This window comes from Gymnodraco acuticeps, unplaced genomic scaffold (assembly GCF_902827175.1).
Source record: "Gymnodraco acuticeps unplaced genomic scaffold, fGymAcu1.1, whole genome shotgun sequence".
Taxonomy (NCBI): Eukaryota; Metazoa; Chordata; class Actinopteri; order Perciformes; family Bathydraconidae; genus Gymnodraco; species Gymnodraco acuticeps.
Window position 1 is genome coordinate 713,413 of NW_022989865.1, and position 19,152 is coordinate 732,564.

Sequence of the window (19,152 nt, forward strand, 5' to 3'; positions counted from 1 at the left end):
CAACATAAGGGCTCAGGAAGAGAAAGCTATGAGTTACTGGGCAGACTATCTTCTCGATTGTGAAGGTTAGTCAATTTGCTCGTCTGATTTTTATACACACAGATTATAAAAAGTTCCGGTGTTGATGTAGATAGTATTTACTGTCAATTGATTCCAATGTTCTCTACTTTTTAGAAAATGACAGCTCAGTGACCTTGGAGGAGGTGTTAATGTTCGCTACAGGTGTGCCATGTGTGCCTCCTGCTGGTATGAGTCCTCTGCCACGCCTTCAATTCCTATGTTCTACAACGTCAACATTCCCAATGGCAAATACCTGTGCCAACATTTTAAAGCTTCCTCTTTTGGACACTTATGGTGCCTTCAAAGCCAACATGAACTTTGGCATTAATAATTCCCCCGGCTTTGGGTGCCTTTAAACAATTAAATAACTTGTGGTAAAAGTTAATGTTGCCACACACAGTCCGTTGTTTTAATGTTGCGGTCTGTCCGACCAAAATGTTGTGACGTAAGAGAGATGTGAGTATTTTTCATGGCAGATTTGTCCTATTTCATATCTAACATGTGAACAACACCACACATTTGTATTGTATTGTTATTGTATTCTCGTTAGGTAGGTAAGGTAGACCGTGGTTAAATCAAGAGTTCAGAACATGTGTTAAGATGTTTTACAAATATTTACATAAACAGTAAATAAAGACTGCAAAAGGCACCTTGTCGTGCAAATGTGCCAATTTTGTTTTGGCCATTTGATCATGTTTTTACATGGACTTTGTGAAAGAGTAAAGCTGAATGACTCTTCATTAAATGGTTTAAAAGTGTTTCATTTTAACGTAAGGACTTGTTTTTTACGTATAGCATATATGTTACACACTCGCTACAAAGATGACACGGCTGTAGCTGGTTCACAAGATTTTATTCTCAGATCCACTGTGAAAACAGAAATAACAGTAGCATATGTGACTGATGCAATGAATGAATGTTATTGTTGATTCATCAATTTGTTATGGGCTGTGTCTGAAATCACTCACTACTCACTATATAGAATTCCCTATAGTGTGAATGAGAGTGATTTCGGACACGCCTTGGTCTTTAAAATGTCAGAAAGTGAAGCCTCACAGAGAACAAATTAATCCAGCAAATATTCACATTTTAGAGGCTGGAACCTGCTTATATTCAAAACAAAATTAAAATCAATTAGGTGTATAATTTTCTGACAATCGACCATTCAACTGATAACACGGATGTAACACTAAACATGTTTTACAAAATACATGAATATGCTGTATGTTTATTTAAACAAAGAAAGGTTTCAGTCTAATGACTTATGCAAAGATACAAGCTGAATATTTCACTGGACTTATCTACTCAGAATTGCAGCATTCTAAATAATATTCAACCTACATTGGAAACTTGTACACACAAAAAAGGTTCTGGGGGGCTGGTGGGGCAATGTATTCTACACTCCAGATATGTTTTTCATGGAAATGTAATTCTGAACAGCAGCTGTCCAGTTCACTGGTGGAGCCAACCCACTCCATCTTTGCAAGTCCACAAAATGCATCTCCAGATTCTCATCACCACACAAATTGTACTGGGATGATGCTTGCATGATGCCATCAAAGTGGTGTAGGGCTTCCCAGGACACTGGAAATCCACACTCCCTTCCGCCAAACTTAAGACCAGTCATAAATTGAAACATAATGAGTCAAGTGATTACAAATGGATCATTTAACCCCCCCAAACATGCTAGATAAGCATTATAACTAAAACTCCATTGAGTCAGTTCTTCGTTAATTAAATCCTAAACAAAGAGCTTTGACTTGAGAAGTTAATCTCAGGTTGACAGCAGCTCTTTCAGTCAAATATGGTCATTCTATTCACTTTCTAACACAAGGTACTTTTTGGAATTGAGTAAGATAAATCGACAGAATAGCTTTGGACATTTTCTGATTTAGGTTGTGTTGGAATCCATTTTTAGTCGTTTAAGACTTGAAATCATTTTGAAATAATGAGTTTTCAGACTAAATGAATCACGTTATTTATCAAGTGACAAACTTGTCATATTGGGCTGATACACCAAATTATATGAAGTCAGATATATTTTAAAGTAATATTACCAAACAATTTCAATACAAACCTGTGAGGCAGGTGGTACATGGCATCAGGTTTACCTGATGGACACTGAGACAGGCGAACAGGTCGGATGGTGTGGTTGTTCCACAGCTGTCTGTACTCATCGAGGTCTTTTTGTAAGATGCCCAAAAACACATATCGCAGCAGACACTTGTGCTCATGGCTCCCATTGAAGAGGTGCCTCTCTCTAAGGTCACTGAAGAGCTCGATCCAGAACTGAGTCCTAATGGTGGAATTCAAAACTTTTGTATTTCATGAAAAAAAGACAACTTCAAGTAAAAAGTCACAATATTTTGCTAAAAAGTCACAATATTTCTAGAAATGTTGTACATTTCTTGGTGCGCTCCTACATTATTTCATTTGGGAGCACATAAACTCCCTTGGGAAAATGTTAGTGTACAGCTCTAATGATAGATTTAAAGTATTTGGGCACCTCTGTACTATATACACACACACATACATTCTTGGACCTGACCTTAAAAGGCTATAAGTTGCTTTCTGAAGAAAGACCACCAACTCTCGATGCGCTGGTTTGCAGTTGAGGTACCATACATGTGACTGAGGGCTCCTGCAAAATCATCTGTGTGTTGAGATCGTAACGTGCAGTTAATGGCTGCCATAGTGCCGTTTTCGCTGGAAGTAGTCCAAACTCCGATACACACTGCAGGTAATACTGCGCAATGATGCCCGGATCGTTGTTAGTGCTGCCACTCCTGAGCCACATAACTTTCCTTGAAAAGCCGTCGATGCAGCCACTGATGGCAATACCAAAGGGTTTAAGTTTATCATATCCATCAGCGTGCCACACTTGGTTTGGTCCTGCTGTGACGTATCCCCTTCGGACAAACCTTCGCCTGGAACGAAGTTGAACACCAGATGGATCCAGTCTGGAAATCGTCTGTCTAACATCCTCCCTTTTTACTGTCAGGTGATACTTTTGTTGCAATGTCTGCCACATAGCTCTGTAACCCAACAGCCGACCCGAGCCTCTCAGTTCATGTGCAACAGTTTGGTGTACAGTGCCAATGGGAGTGTAGTCTGTCCTTCTTGTTAAGCCAGCGTTCTGCAGCCTCCTCTTTAAGGTCCTCAGACTAAGAACAATGTTGTGTCTTTTTTCTAGAAAATCAAGTATCACTTCATAAGCGTGTCCCTCTGTGAAGTACTTGTGGATGAGGCCTGCCTCGATTCCTTCATTCGATTCTGTGACTGAAGGGAAAAGACAACAGTGTCATTAGGAATGAAACTTAATAAGAACAAAATGAAAATGTATCAGTAATGAGGAAAATACCTGAACTGTTTGATGCATAAGTGTATGTTTTCAGTTTTTCAGTATGTTCAATATCAATAATTCCAGACATGAGGAGCAAAAAATAAGAGAAATAAACAGGCAAAGGACAAAATATTGGGATACTTACATAATTGGTAAGGATAAAAATACATATCAATCTAGAGGTAGCGAACAAAAAGGTACCCTTTTAATGCCTGTATTTGTGCATAAACGCATCAGAAGGCTCAACCCTCACATGAAGGAGCACATAATTGGTCAACTTTGGTATTTCACCTGATTTTTTTACTTGTTGGCATTTTTTTTTATCAGTAGTTCTAAATCATGTTGAAATTGCCATGACTGACAATAATATGTGTATAGCATATATTAAAATGGCAACAAATCATATACAAATAAGACATTATCACTGTACTGGTGAAATTCTTGACTTTTAAGGAGGAGCTTACTATCTTCGAGAAAGGGAGCCAAACATTCAATGTTGCTGCCACAGGAGCCGCAACACCTCCCAAAACACCCACCAGTCCCACAATATGGACAATACATTGCCTGTGGAAAAGGAGCAATGTGAATGTTATTCATTTGCAATGAAGTAACAGCTACTTGGTAAGCTATTGCAGCAGGTAATGTTACCTGCAAACAGCTGACACTAATTTAACAGCAGATATCAGCTGCAATCACTTAATATCTGAACCATGCATCCATCTACAATGTCAAAATACATTAAAAAAAAAGAAGAAAGATTTAAAGCCAGTAAACTTCCCAAAGGAAGCACGTCTTGGACATGATAGAGACCCTTCTCTATCTCTAAGCAGGATAAGAGACCATCATTTATCTCTAGACAGGCACATTTAGATGACATGTTGATGGAGTCAAGATTGACTACAGGATGTTAGTGAAGATCTAATATGTATTCAATATAGGGCTGGGCAACGATTACAAGTTTTAAATCGCGTTTCCTGCGATTAACGCGCTAATAACGCGTTAACTTGCCCAGCCCTAATTCAGTAAAAGTTGTTCCTTCAGAGCATGTTGAGGAGAGGACCCGAGCTCGTCTGTTGAATAAAGGCATATTCAACTTACTTTGAGTGTCTTAGCATCATCTTTAAGTCCCGGTCGGCTCAGATCCGTTTGTTTAGAAAACAGCTAACGTTAGCAGATAAAAGTAGCTATGTTCTACTAACATTATACACTACACACATAATCTGCTCCCACACACAAAATAACGTCATTTGAAGTTATAAATACGGCAGCGACAGATATTATCTACATCCTGTGTAACTTTAACATTATAAACTTACCCAAGAGATGTTTCCTGGAGATCCCCCAGACTTCTTCTTCTCTCACATAAACAAACCGCATGTGCATCAGCAATAATAGTCCCCGGTAATTCACTTCCGTTGTGGCTTTTTTATTTGCATCGCGGCGTTTTTATTTGCGCGGCGTTTCTGTTTCTTTTTATTTGCAGCGTATGAGTCCGTGTATCTACGGACCATTTGTTTTTCTTTATTAAAAAAGTAAACTGAAGAGCGTCTGAGAGGCGTTTTTGCCCTTTTGCTTGTTACCTTACTAAATGGTCTAATGGTCAGTGGAGCGAGGGGGGAGGCCCGCGAAACTTGTGGAAGTGATTTCAAAACAAAAAGCACTCGTTTGCTTGGAACAAAGAAAACGGCCAAGACACACATTGAGTCCAGAAAATGAATGTTATTAAGGGCTGTAAATATAATAAGCCTGTGTCTAAAATTGACAACAGGCTTATTATATTTACAGCCCTTAAGATACACTTTTGTTTTTAACAGCTGACCACTACCATGACATACTTTGTTTTAGTAGATTTCGCATGAGAGCAAAATGTATAAATATGAGCATTACATTATATGAATATGAGAACAAAATGCATGAATGTGTGAGTGACAATATATGAATGTGTGCATTGAAATATGATAATATGAGAGCAAAATGTATGAATGTGTGAGTATATATATGTGTGTGAGAGTGAAAATGTATGTATGTAAAAGGAGAATATATGTGTAAGAGTGAAAATATGCTGCATTTTGAATGTCCGATAGTCCACCATTTCCACCAGAAATATCAAACATTTAATAAAAGTGAAAAACAATGAACAAGACTTAACGTATTCATCATAATTAATTATATTTATTTCGTTTGGATGTAGGATTTTTGACTTTGTTTAGAGCAGTGATCTTCTACTATAGGCCTATGAACATTTTGGACCCAAAATCACAACAAAAAAAAACGTAAAAACAGATTTTGAAAATGATATTATTTTTCATATAGGTAACACAAACATACACAACGAAACCATTTAAAAGCTGGAAATATATACATGGGATGTCACTATGATAATGTGAAAGTTTGATTGAGGTAGCATGGGATTTCATTCTGATAAGGCAAAAGTGTTATTATAAATATAATACAAATATATACACATTATGTACAAAAATCAGTTTTTTCTGTCTTTATCTGTGCCACGCTTCAAAGCGGTTCTGTCAATACGACACAGAGGGCAACATCACAGATTCCTCCTCCTCCATGTCAAAAAACAAGCTTAAAGCTTGACTCACGTTCAGAGTTTTCTTCATCATAGTTGAATCTTCAAAACTCTAAATCTATCTAACTATATCTAAATTCTGAATGTTTGTCTGTCACTTTACTTCAATCACAGTCTCCCGCCGTCCCTCTTCGTCTCGTTTCGTATCACTCCGTTTACCTGATTACCTCACCCCCTCCCTCCCTGGTAAATACATCCTGTTGAGCAGAATCTACAGTTTCCAGTATTTTCCGTTTCGTAAAATGATAAAATACGGCAAAGATATTAAAATATGTGCTTCCATTATTCCTACTTCTGAAATATATCTGTATTAACTTTATATCATCGTATGTCCGTGTTTATTGGGTCTTTTTGCATGAAACAAAGACTGGCATATAGTTTCAAGCCAGTACTTTCGACAAAAACACACGGCAATGTTGTCCGGACTGTTGTTTTTATGCGGCACCGGCTTGAACAGGTCATGTGATCTGATCACGCCGGCGTGACGGTCGACTCCAAAGGATTAATATTAAATACATATAAGTATTTTTACAACTTGTATTTAGAAATACTCTGTTGTAATTATTGATGCATAGATGTGTTCATCCATTCAATGTGGCATCTGCTATAATGGGGTTAATGTATGATATTACTTAATAATACAATACATTATAATATATGATATGATAATTATATTTTAGTTTTATTCATTTGTTATTTCATAGTTTCTCATTATTTTTATCGCTCATCTTATTTTTGATTTTATTAATCTGCGTGAATCTGTGCTGTCCTGTTTTTCACTCTCACCCTGTTGCTGTTTGAACTACTGAATTTCCCCACGGGATTAATAAAGGTCCATCTTATCTTATCTTAATGTATAAGTTGATTTACTTCAATCTACTGTACTGTGTAAAAACACCCCAACAATATTACAAGAAATATACTGCAAAAAGCAAACTATATATACTTTATTTGATCTAAAATATTGATGTTTTTTCATTATAGTAGCTTGTGAAAACCATACAGTAACAAATAAGTGATTAAATGCGCCATCTTAGCGCCATCTTATGGTTAAATCCTGTAATTGAACAAATGGGGAAATTGGGCAACGCCCTCTAGCAATTTGGCAACACCCCCAGCCACTGGCATCCGCTGGGCTTTTGACTGGGACACACCCATCTGAGTCTGATCTGGAGTGCTTCATCTGTACGTGGCGCTGTAACTTCCTCCACAAAAGCAGCGAAGAAGCATGGTTGTCATGGTTGCCCTTCTGTTTATTCTCCGCGGTGGGGGCAGAGGGAACCGGGCAGAGTTTTTCTCCAGTCAACGTGTATTAAAGTTTAAATCTTCCGACAAAATTATAAAAGTGCCGGTCAAAGGTCTTCTTTGTTATTTATTGAGCTTTAAAACAAATGAATAACGACTCTATATAATAATAAAATACACGGAGCCTCTCTTTTTCCTCCCTCTCTTTGGACAGCGCCAGTGTCTGTTTCATGCAGCAGCTGATCCAGTAATGAGTGACACGGCCGACAGTAAAAATAAACATATTTATAACTAGTTTAGGTAGTTTGAGAGGTGTCTCCGTCCTGTCAGATTAGACTTCACTCGCGTTTATGTCCATATCGAGAGAAAGATAAATAATCAAACACGTGGGTTTGCTATCCTGGCTCCTAAATGGTGGAATGAGCTCCCCATTGACATCAGGACAGCAGATAGCTTACACACCTTCCGGCGCAAACTGAAAACTCATCTCTTTCGACTCCACTTCAAGCGATATAACTATTAACAAAGCACTTATATACTAATAAAGGGCTGGCTTAGCTAAAGCCAGTTGAGTAGCACTTGAAATGTTTTTGCTCTATGAAGCCTGATGTACTTATATGATTCTGTTTTCTTCAAGTTTATATTTTGTTGGTCGAACGCACTTATTGTAAGTCGCTTTGGATAAAAGCGTCAGCTAAATGCAATGTAATGTAATGTAATTTGAATTCAGTGTGCAGTTTACTTTGACGCGGGGGTGAGCAGCAGAGGTGGGGAGAGGCGGGGCTATTGCCTCATCATTATCAGAAAATGATCGTATAGGGCGTACACACGGAGCCGTTGGACCCCCCAGAGCGTTGCGTATGCCGTTCTATCCACCTTGGGACCCGTTATCGTTTCCGCAGTCGTTTAGTGCCGTATTCGGTCGTCCTCGTGTGGCCGAACGGTCTATATGACACTAAACAGTAACGCAAACGACCGTTTTCGTCCTCGTGTGGCCGGGGCATTAGTTACTTCACAGATGTGGATGAATGGTGTGAAATATATTATCAAGTGTTAAATCAGACTTTAGTTCCACCTGGAGTAAATTCACAAGCTACCCTGCAGTATACAAAGTCATTCAAACTAGCTGCACCTTTACCAGCTTTGAGAACACTTTAATGAACAATCATTATAAAACATATCATATATATTATTCTGAAATGGACCAATCTGCACAATGACTACTTTTACTGTCGCTACTTTCACTATATTTTGATGATAATACTTTTCTACTTTTACTTGAGGAACATTTTGAATGCAGGACTTTTACTGTGACAGAGTATTCCTACACTCTGGTACATCTACTTTTACGAAGTACAAGATCTGAGTACTTATAATTTCACTACAAGATCTGAGTACTTGTACTTTTACTCAAGTACAATATCTGAGTACTTATTCCACCTCTGGTAGTGTATTAGTCTGATGTGAAGCCACAAAATCATGCAGAGCTGCATAAAAATAGACTCACAATGGTAACAAGTGGAAAATAATATTTACAAATGTGTACAATGATTTGTAGGTAATTTTGACTACTCAAGACACCTGACAAAGGACAAAGGAAGACTGTGTTCATTCTACAATTACATGGGATTAAAGAAAAATGTAGTTTTACTTGTATAATACTTCAATTTTATATAAAAGACAGTTTGTTTTCATCTGTTTTAAAATAAACAAAGTATTGGCTTTCAGAATATTAAACTTGTTTCGGCAAATTCAGATGATAAATACAACTTTGAAGCTTGTAACGGCATAATTACAAGCAGAGAACGGACTAATGTAACATCACAGCAAGCATAACAACAGCCGGTGTTTCTTTTAAGTGTTTCCCCGGTACACAAACGCCAAAATACACAAACACACTCGCGAGCTTCCCCCAGACCAGTAATACAAACGAAAATGTGTCTTCGGGTCAATGTGACTGATTTCGATAGAGCAAGTCACATTTGATTTAGGCACGAAACATACTACCAGTAGAAATACATTGCTTTCAAAATCGCTCTGTGTCGAATCACTAGATTATATTTCGTGACTATAACACGAAATGCCGTGAGTGCTTCATCCTCTGAACACCACACGATGGCGACTGTAACGCACATAACATAGGTACGCTCCTCTGAAATGATTGTCCCCTGCAATTATTATTATTATCCCTCATCGAGTTCGCTATTCAGCTTGCTAACGTTAGCTTAAACAAACGTAACATGCAACGTTAGCCTAATCTAAAATGCTCTACTACGGCGTACCTTTCATGTGGCTCGTCAGCGCAGACTCTTGCATCGTTATTTTTGCAAACTTTGCAGGAGGCTACTCGTGGGCTTGACCCTCGTCTTAGCCATGGCTTGGCTTTGTCTTCTGCTAGCCAACGCTCGTTGAAACTGCAACTTCCTGGCACACAGTCATCTATCACTCTCATCAGAATGCCCAGGTCACACGTAACACAAACACTTGCAGGTCGCGCGCATAGCGCGGAAAGGCCGCAGCGGAGCTGTTTTATATAGAAGCGAAGCAATTCTTTTCTTTTAATCTAAAAAGCGAACTATTCAGTCAGACAGCAATTTATTGTAAAAGTAAAGCATTTACATTTTCAAGCACTTTATCTCAATTTCAAGCACCATTCCCAAAATTCAAGCACTTTCCCAACCTTGAAAACACCACATCAAATTTCAAGCATTTTCAAGGATTTCAAGCACCCGTACGAACCCTGTGTTTATAGCCTGCATTTATTTTGTGATTAGACTTTTATAAATAATTTAATTTTAACTAAGAGTGAAACACTTGATTTGATATCTTTATGTGTGTGTGTGTGTGTGTGTGTGTGTGTGTGTGTATGTTCTGAAATGCACTTCAAATGATCACTTTTCTTTTGATTTCCCTTTGATATTTTCTTTAGGTACAGCGTTACTTGCAGCTAATTGATTGTTTTATGGGTATTCTGTGTTGAGATGGTGCAAATATTTGTAATACATATCTAATATCTTTCTAATACATTTCTCTTGTGTTGTTCTTTCACATAACTAAGACTATAGAAGTGTAAAAAATAGGCTACGTCAGATTATTCCAAGGGGCATACATGTCAAGTACATTTTTATTTATATAGCCCAAAATCACAAATCAGAATGAGGGGGTCCTTGGTGTATTCTCTATCTTGTAAGGGGTCCTTGGCTAAAAAACAATTGAGAACCTCTGCTCTATAGGTTCTGCCTGAGACCTCTCTTCTGAGCTAGCCTTTTGTGCAGTGCACTCCTCATTTGCAGCATTGCTGAGAGTTTGCCTCCCTATGTGTTCTCTTTCCGAGGCAGAGGTTTCATCTTTTTTTATAGTCCTAAAAAATCTGACGCGTTTTGCAACAAAGTCAAGTATTTCTTCATCTGTAGGTATACGTGTTGATACAGGTGTTCCTTTAATGTCATGAGGGGACAGGAGAGCAGGCCCGGACTGGCCATCGGGAGGACCGGGAGGTTTCCCGATGGCCTGGCCTGTTAAGTGGCATGCTGGCCTGAGGATTTTTTTGATATGTATTGTTGAGATCTTCATATGAAGTGAATACTTAAAACGAAAGTTAATTGAGATCATGGTATGAAGTGAATACTTAAAAACGAAAGTTAATTAATAAATCATACATGATCAATCATATTCTTGTATAAACCCATAATGAGAATGCTTCTTGACGGTTTTTGAATATGTATGTATGCTTACAATTTTTTCTGTTGCTATTTTGATAACTTTGCGTTTTGAAAAGAGGGTGTTGTGAGTTTTCATAGTATGTTTAATACTTAAAAACGAAAGTTAGTTATAATCAAATATAATCAATTATATTCTTGTATAACCCACAATGAAAATGCTTCATATTTTAGGTTTTTCTATAGGTTACAGTATAAACAAAACAAAGTGGTTTGTTTAGGTTGAGTGTGTAAGATCTATGAGTTATGGGTGTCTCCTCTGGCAGCAGTCCACAGGGAGGGGGGGCTCCAGGCTTAAGGAGAAACACATTAAAGGCCAAAAATAGTTCATGTCCTTTTCACACTAACATGAGAAGGTGGGTCTTATGTCATAAAGCTATGGAACATGTCGAGGCATGTTCAGCCTTGTACATTAGAGGGCATGCGCAGTTTTCAACTGAATTGGGTGTAGAGGAGGAGTTTGTTTTTTGGGGTTTCGATCCAGTTTTTTGAGAGAGCGCGAGAGAGAGGGGGGTTACCCCTGGTAGACTCTCTCCCGGTAGGCTGTGTGCTTCAGAGCTGGGTAACTAGCTCTCGGTAAGGTTCTGCCAGACGGGGTAAATATCTCTCGAATTTCTTGGTTGTTGGCTGAGTGGAATGATTTGATGAGAGATGTGTTTGTGAATATTATAAATACCGCCATCTGTGAGGAAAATCTCTCCCTCCGAAATTGCGGACAGGTATGGGTTTTTGAATGTTATACCCGCCGTCTGTGTCGGAAAAAAGGTATGAAACTGATGTGAATTGATTGGTGAATGGAAAGTTGAATGCGCTTTTTATGGTCACCGGTCTTTTTACGAGGAAATACCTCTAAATTCTATCGGGAGAATTTTTAAAATGTCACAACTGAATTGGGCAGTTGAAATTAAAACATTTTGGTAATAAATGTAAGACTGTGAATTAAAGTTTCATATTTGAACATGATCACAGCACCAGGTTTTTAGTATGATTATAATGTTGTAAAGAGAGAAGGTAAAAACCCTGTATTAGTTTGGACCTATTTTTCTTCAAATAAACTGAATCCCACCAGTTGGATTGGGATAATTTAAAAGACACCTGTGCCCTCCTCTCCTGCTTCAAAGGTAAGATTGCACCCTGCCACACACACTTAGGTAGGAGCACACTCCATTTACTGATATCAAAATCCTTCGGGATCCCTTAAACAGATTAAAAAAGAGTTGTCTTAATTGAAACAGCAGTTAATTGAAACCTTGGTTCTTCGGGAGTTAATAGAGGTGAGATCTTGCTGACGTTGGTGGATCTGAGCCAAGCAGCAACCTTACATAGACTCAATAACTTCGGAAAGGTCAATTAGTAGGTCAGAGTAATTTACCGGAATAAAATTATCAGGACCTCTCCGACTCTAAACATGGCGCCCAACGTGGGGCTCTGTGAAAAGTAATATTTTTACAGAGTCAAAATACAAGAACCAAAACGACCTAGTGAAAAAAGTCGATGAGTACAAATCAGCTAAATACAGGCTGAAAGTCTTGTTAAAATACCTACCCCAAATCCTAGAATATATAATTAAACCTAAAAGTGTAGTAATTTAAGTTAATACTATTGCACCGGACTGAGGGTTATATTATATCGGATATTGCTGTCTGATAAAGAAGCTAAAGTAGGTTCTTCTTCCCCTAGCCAAATTGAGAAGCCTGTGGTCCCTTTAACACAGGTTTAGGTGGCTATAGTGAAGTCAGCCGTAGGAGCACTGCTCAGTACCTGTCCAATTACTTTGAAACTTATAGGTAGGACTTGACAAAGAGCTGCGGTTTGAACTTTTGCGTTAAAACATAACGTGGGGAAGAGTTAATGGGAGATTTAATAAAGATAAACATGGGTCTAAAGGTCCCTATGCTGTTGAAAAAACTCGAAGTTCGGTACATAACACTCTTAGCTGAGGTACCCGCATGTACTAGCTGAATCCAGAAAGAGAACCTAGAACCAAGTGACGGTATAGTCAGACTGATCACCCGGCGGGAGTAAAGCCTAGGAACTTGCATGTGTATAAAAGAGTGAACGTAAACCCTTAAATACATGTTTGTGTTGTTTTTTAAAACAAACAAACAAAAATAAATAAATAAATGGCAGACGAGGTTAGAACGCAGTTTTTAATGACTCGGAGCCAACCACACAGGGAGGGATACACAGAAGCAAAATCCGGAGCTTCTGCCCGCCCTGGTCAGCTTAGCCCAGACCCACGGGCGTACCGTTTGGACAGAGAGCAACAAGCAGGTGGTATAATGTCTGAGACCCTACCTCCACCATACAGGGATAAAAGCTAAAAAAATTGCCATTTAGGAGTATCCCATCTACTACTCCTAGAAAAAAACACATTGTTAGACATGATATTCAGGAAAAAGGAATGTTGGAAATAATAATGTCAAATATTGAAAATCCTAAAACTGGATCAACAAACCATGTTAATAAACCCTGCTAATAGGAAGCTAAAACATGCAGGAGAAATAGCAGTAGCTCTGGCAAAGAGAATAGGTCCCTAGCATGCAAGCACAGTGTGATAATAAGAAAAGGACTATTAAACTGTCAGAAGGCAATGTGGTGATCAGATGACCCACAAATACTGGTTGTTTTGAATGTACTTTTAAGAAAAAACCTATGTGGGAACTATCAGCAGATATCAAGCCCCAACAATATCTTCAAAACTAATATGAGAACGTTTTTTGCGAAGCTAAAGCTGAAATACTTTACCAAAATCAACTAAACTATTTGTTTTTGACCCCTTTTTGGGAATGGGATTTTCCGTTACACAACAGAAGACTCAATTCAAGCCTTAAAGAACGCTTTAAAGACAAGTCAATGAGAGTTAAATGTGGTGCTATTTTGCTCATGAATGGAGCTTGCACTTTTGGAAAAAAGGTCTCCTCTTTTCTCTGCTCCCGAGGTGCTGCAGAAACACGCAGCACACGGGGTCAGAGACAGGCGTGACCTCTGGAGGGGAAGAAAATTTGAGCAGACCACAAAAGACCATTAAAAGTTTTATGGCCTCAGCACAGAGGAAGATCTGGAGATTTTAAGGAACTCTCCCAAAGCATCCCCCACCCCAGCACAAGGGAAATAGTGTTCCTCTCACCAATGAATAAATCAACTCTTAACCAAGTCGAATCTAAAATAGACATAGCTCCAGTTGTTAAGAAAAGAGGGAGATTCAAAAAATTATCTTAACACCAGAACAATAATATCAAATATCAAAAACCAAAATAGTATGTTGAGACCAATTCTCAGAAACTAACAATGCGAGATAAGAAGAAAACTTGGGAAGTTCATCTAGCCACGAATGATTTAGGAGGTGTGGAGATAAGGAACAGAGGAATAATTATCTCCTGAAGAGAAGCATCTTGCACTTGCATTCAAATTGTATCCAGCCCTGAGGGAAATGTCTCAAGGTACCAGAATGTGCATATACACTCTTTATTTTTCAATATCTGAAGCTACTAAACAAACTGTTCAGGGAGCAAAAACAATGATGAGTAGAAGGAGAAAATGGAAGATGATAATGTCTGATCCAGATGTGGGGTGTAGAGGTCCACAGGAAGTAAGCCACAAAGGGAAACATTGAAACCCTTACAGAAAACCGCTACTCCACAGATAACACTGTTTACAGATGGGAGTTTGCGAAAAGGTGACCAAGCAGCCACTTGGGCCTTTATAATGAAAACTAATTCAGGTGAAGTACTTTGCAAGCAAAAGGGTGCAATACCAGGTACAGCCTGCTGAGGAAAAGGCCATTTGTTGAGGGACTTCCTTTTGCAAAAAAAAAAAGGAAAAATAGCACACATCCGTATTGTTACTGATAGTGATTATTGTTAAAAAGCGGGTAAAGAAGAGCTTAATAATTGGGAACAAAGGCAGTTCAAAAATGTGAAAGGTGAAGCGCTGACACATGCCCATCTATTGAGGGTCTTATTGCAGAGTTAAAGGCAGGCATGTAAAATGGAATCATGTCCGTAGCCATACATATAAGATATCATTTGACTATCAGGGTAATAGAGAAGTTTTACCTTGCTTAAAGCACGGGACGAGTTAACCACCTGACTGCCATATTCCCTAGAATATGGAAAAAGGGTGGAAGCATTCACGTACCACCTGAAGAAGCTCCTTAGGTTGTGCATGAATTACACCGGCAGTTTAGGCCATGTGGGCCTATTTCAGATGAGAAAATATTGTCTCCACAATAAAATCCTCTTACCAAAACTGCGATTGCACTAAAACACACATGGTCAACATGTCTTCAATGTGTAGAAGTGGATGGGTTTAAGAAAGTTCATCCTGAGCATCTTAAAATAATAGAGGAAGAACCACTAACCATTTTTAGTGCTGACATAGCAGGTCCTTTTCTGACCCGCACTCCCAGTGGGAATAAGTATTTCCTTGTGACCTTTGATAAATGGAGGGAGTCATAAACATGTTTATCCTCTGACCAGAGTAACTGGAACACAGTGTCTGCTAAAATGGCGGAACATATAAGTATTTTTCCTAAAAACTGAGGAAATAGGAATGGATAATGTCACTCACTTTAAAAATGAGAAAGTTTTGTCACCCTTGCAGGATAAAGGGAATCACACCTATCTGGTCTTTACCATAGAAGTATCAGGCGTTAGAGCAGCCAAAGAGTGGAGTATAAAAAACTGTAAAACAAATTGGGACATTCCAATCGATTTGACAAGGCTGAATATATTCCTATAAGTATGGAAAAGCTACCTAGGGCAAAGGTCAGGTCATATCTAACTATCACACTTTTTCCGTTTAAATTCAGAAATCGTGTATGGGTGACCAGAAAGGGGCAAAGTCCAGAGAAGGGTTAGCTTAAAACTAAATCAGAAGGTTTGGATACAGTGAAGTCAATTTCTGGGAAAGTAGTTTCACTCCAGAGGAGAGGACCGGTTCACCCAAGCCAACTGAGTTTAGAATCCAGATAGGAATATGACTGCGGCCTACCCATCCACTGTTGATGCTATCAGTCTCACATCACATGACATGTTTTGCACACACACGTGGCAGTTAATGTGCTTTCTTCCACAGGAGAGGATGGCTTTTTGTGGGATCTTCCCGCAATAAGTTAAAATTTGTCTTGGTAAATTCTGTGCCAAGGGATATTTTATAGAGCAAAAGAGGGAATTTAAATCTGAGTAACAAGCAATAGCTCCAATGCAAAGGATTTAGCAGTAGAACTGTTAGAATCTATAGTGAATTATGCAGAAAAATGGCAAGACGAAACTCTGTCTATTAGCATATGGATCATTAGAGCTTGAATGGAGAATACCTCAGTATCAAAAAGGAAATGGAAAATAACCTTTATATTATTTTTCTCATTGTTTTTTAACTTTACACTATTAGTTTTCTTTTCAGTTATTTTTAATTGTTATACGCTTACACCCTAAAAAGAGTATTCATTTAAATTTGATTTTTTTTGAGCACATCTCTCCTTCTTTTTTGCTGGTTCTCACACAGCACGGCTGTCAGGTCGTTAAACTGATAAGAGTAAATTATGGCCCAGTGCTTTCTGCCATTAGAGGCCAACTGAGTAAGAGGAGAAACAATCACCTTGCTGTATATAGAAATTCCAAAGCAATATGGAATACACGACCCTCTTGAGAAAACCCTTGGGGAAGTTTTTATTTTAACTGAAACAACTTTTTATGAATCAGAGAAATGATTTAAACTTGATTTTAGCTATATTGTTGAGATTAATACCTCAGCAATCTACCAAGAGGATTTGAACCTGCCTAGCGGGGAAACTTCAGTCACAGTGCCTCAAGTGAAGCCAAGTAGACTCCTGGACCCAGGAAACCTGTGCAGAAGGACCGGAAGGGGCAAGCGGTGAAAAGGAGAAGACTCGTAAGAGAAAAAAGCGATCTGATTCGGAGGTCTCCCCGGGTGCCAGAGCCAAAAAGATGTCCTTGCTGTCAATAGAGGAACATGGAGTAACAGACCCCTTGGAAGGATTCCTGGGGGAAATTGTTTCAATTGAAACAATTATTAATGAATCAGAGGTCGCATACGTGTATGATCATAACTATATGGATGATATTAGTACCTCTGGAATCTACAAAGAGGAATTGATCCTGCCAAGCGGAACTACTTCAGGCACAGGGTTTCCAGTAAAGCCAATTCCTGAAACCAGAAAACTGGTGCAGAATGGATCAGCGGCTGAGTCACCTATGACCCCGCCAGAGGAGGAGGACGATTCTTCCAGCTCTGTGGGACAGGCTGCATCTCTACCCGCTGAGCCACTCAGATCGCAGTGGATTTCCCAGAAAAGGATGACGACTACCTGATAACTGCATGGTCAGATATCAGACGCCAGGTAGCAGCAGCCCTACCTACCCCCTGCCACTGGTCCACTTCACCATCTCCAACCCGGCGACTTCGTGCTGGTCAAGGACTTCCGGAGAAAGAGCTGGAAATCCAACCGTTGGCAAGGTCTCTACCAGGTGCTCCTCATCACCCAGACAGCGGTCAAGGTCACCGAGAGAGCCACGTGGGTCCACGCCAGCCACTGCAAGGTCGTAGTCACAGGCCAGGAGAGACGGTAGAAACAGACGACAACAAGTGATGTGTCCTAGTCACCAACGAAAGACGACAACAAGTACCACCAGCACCACACTGGCACCACATACACCTAATCTCACACTGCACACAGGATGTCATGAGCGAGTGCCAGCTAAGCTGTTTCATATGCCTCTGGTTCCTCGTTTGTGCTATCATTGTGTGGGGACTCATTGACCTTGTCACAAAGTCATGAGCGATTATTGACGAGGTCTAAAAAATCCATAACAACTGTCGACCGAGTTATCTGGTTTTCGTTTGGAGATGTCGTCCAGCGAAAAACTGCAACCCCTCCATGGTCAGGGTCAAGGATTTACATCAGATAGCAACATGGATTTAGGAGTCTACAACAGATGGGCCCCTCGCCCAAGGACATTCCTGTACGGTACTATGTTTTCGGTGTTTTTTCACACCAGGTTCATCAAAGGGTCGTCCTGATTACACATACTGAAGAACTTTTCATGATATTGATGCTTGGAGTTTTACGGATGTAATATGTATGTGTGTTTACGATTTTATCTGTTGATATTTGATAACTTTGCGTTTGAAAAGAGGGTGTTGAGATCTTCATATGAAGTGAATACTTAAAACGAAAGTTAATTGAGATCATGGTATGAAGTGAATACTTAAAAACGAAAGTTACTTAATAAATCATACATGATCAATCATATTCTTGTATAAACCCATAATGAGAATGCTTCTTGACGGTTTTTGAATATGTATGTATGCTTACAATTTTTTCTGTTGCTATTTTGATAACTTTGCGTTTTGAAAAGAGGGTGTTGTGAGTTTTCATAGTATGTTTAATACTTAAAAACGAAAGTTAGTTATAATCAATTATATTCTTGTATAACCCACAATGAAAATGCTTCATATTTTAGGTTTTTCTATAGTTACAGTATAAACAAAACAAAGTGGTTTGTTTAGGTTGTGTGTGTAAGATATATGAGTTATGGGTGTCTCCTCTGGCAGCAGTCCACAGGGAGGGGGGGCTCCAGGCTTAAGGAGAAACACATTAAAGGCCAAAAAGAGTTCATGTCCTTTTCACACTAATATGAGAAGGTGGGTCTTATGTCATAAAGCTATGGAACATGTCGAGGCATGTTCAGCCTTGTACATTAGAGGGCATGCGCAGTTTTCAACTGAATTGGGTGTAGAGGAGGAGTTTGTTTTTAGGGGTTTCGATCCAGTTTTTTGAGAGAGCGCGAGAGAGGGGGGGGTTACCCCTGGTAGACTCTCTCCCGGTAGGCTGTGTGCTTCAGAGCTGGGTAACTAGCTCTCGGTAAGGTTCTGCCAGACGGGGTAAATATCTCTCGAATTTCTTGGTTGTTGGCTGAGTGGAATGATTTGATGAGAGATGTGTTTGTGAATATTATAAATACCGCCATCTGTGAGGAAAATCTCTCCCTCCGAAATTGCGGACAGGTATGGGTTTTTGAATGTTATACCCGCTGTCTGTGTCGGAAAAAAGGTATGAAACTGATGTGAATTGATTGGTGAATGGAAAGTTGAATGCGCTTTTTATGGTCACCGGTCTTTTTACGAGGAAATACCTCTAAATTCTATCGGGAGAATTTTTAAAATGTCACAAC

The 19,152-nt window shown here is 39.1% G+C and overlaps 1 protein-coding gene and 1 long non-coding RNA gene across 6 annotated transcripts; one reads left to right on the forward strand and one right to left on the reverse strand.

The window, feature by feature from the left end:
* Window positions 1-7: 7 nt before the first annotated feature.
* Window positions 8-818, forward strand: LOC117532467. The gene is made up of 2 exons (XR_004566862.1): window positions 8-65; window positions 175-818. It is a non-coding gene; the product is annotated as an uncharacterized LOC117532467 (long non-coding RNA).
* An 863-nt stretch (window positions 819-1,681) lies between these two features.
* LOC117532424 lies at window positions 1,682-4,892 on the reverse strand. 5 transcript variants are annotated; one of them, XR_004566859.1, is made up of 4 exons: window positions 4,720-4,887; window positions 3,868-3,967; window positions 2,609-3,339; window positions 1,682-2,356 (listed from the first exon to the last, which is right to left on the reverse strand). XR_004566859.1 is itself a non-coding variant. In XM_034195756.1 (2 exons), exons 1-2 carry the CDS (start codon window positions 4,784-4,786, stop codon window positions 2,618-2,620), a joined length of 789 nt encoding a protein of 262 aa, XP_034051647.1. In that variant the 5' UTR covers window positions 4,787-4,886; the 3' UTR covers window positions 1,682-2,617. The 5 variants fall into 5 exon arrangements, 1 of the variants encoding a protein (XP_034051647.1); XR_004566855.1 differs by having other exon boundaries at window positions 1,682-3,339; window positions 4,720-4,892; XR_004566858.1 differs by lacking the exon at window positions 4,720-4,887 and adding an exon at window positions 4,502-4,696 and having other exon boundaries at window positions 1,682-3,339.
* Between the last annotated feature and the right edge of the window lie 14,260 nt (window positions 4,893-19,152).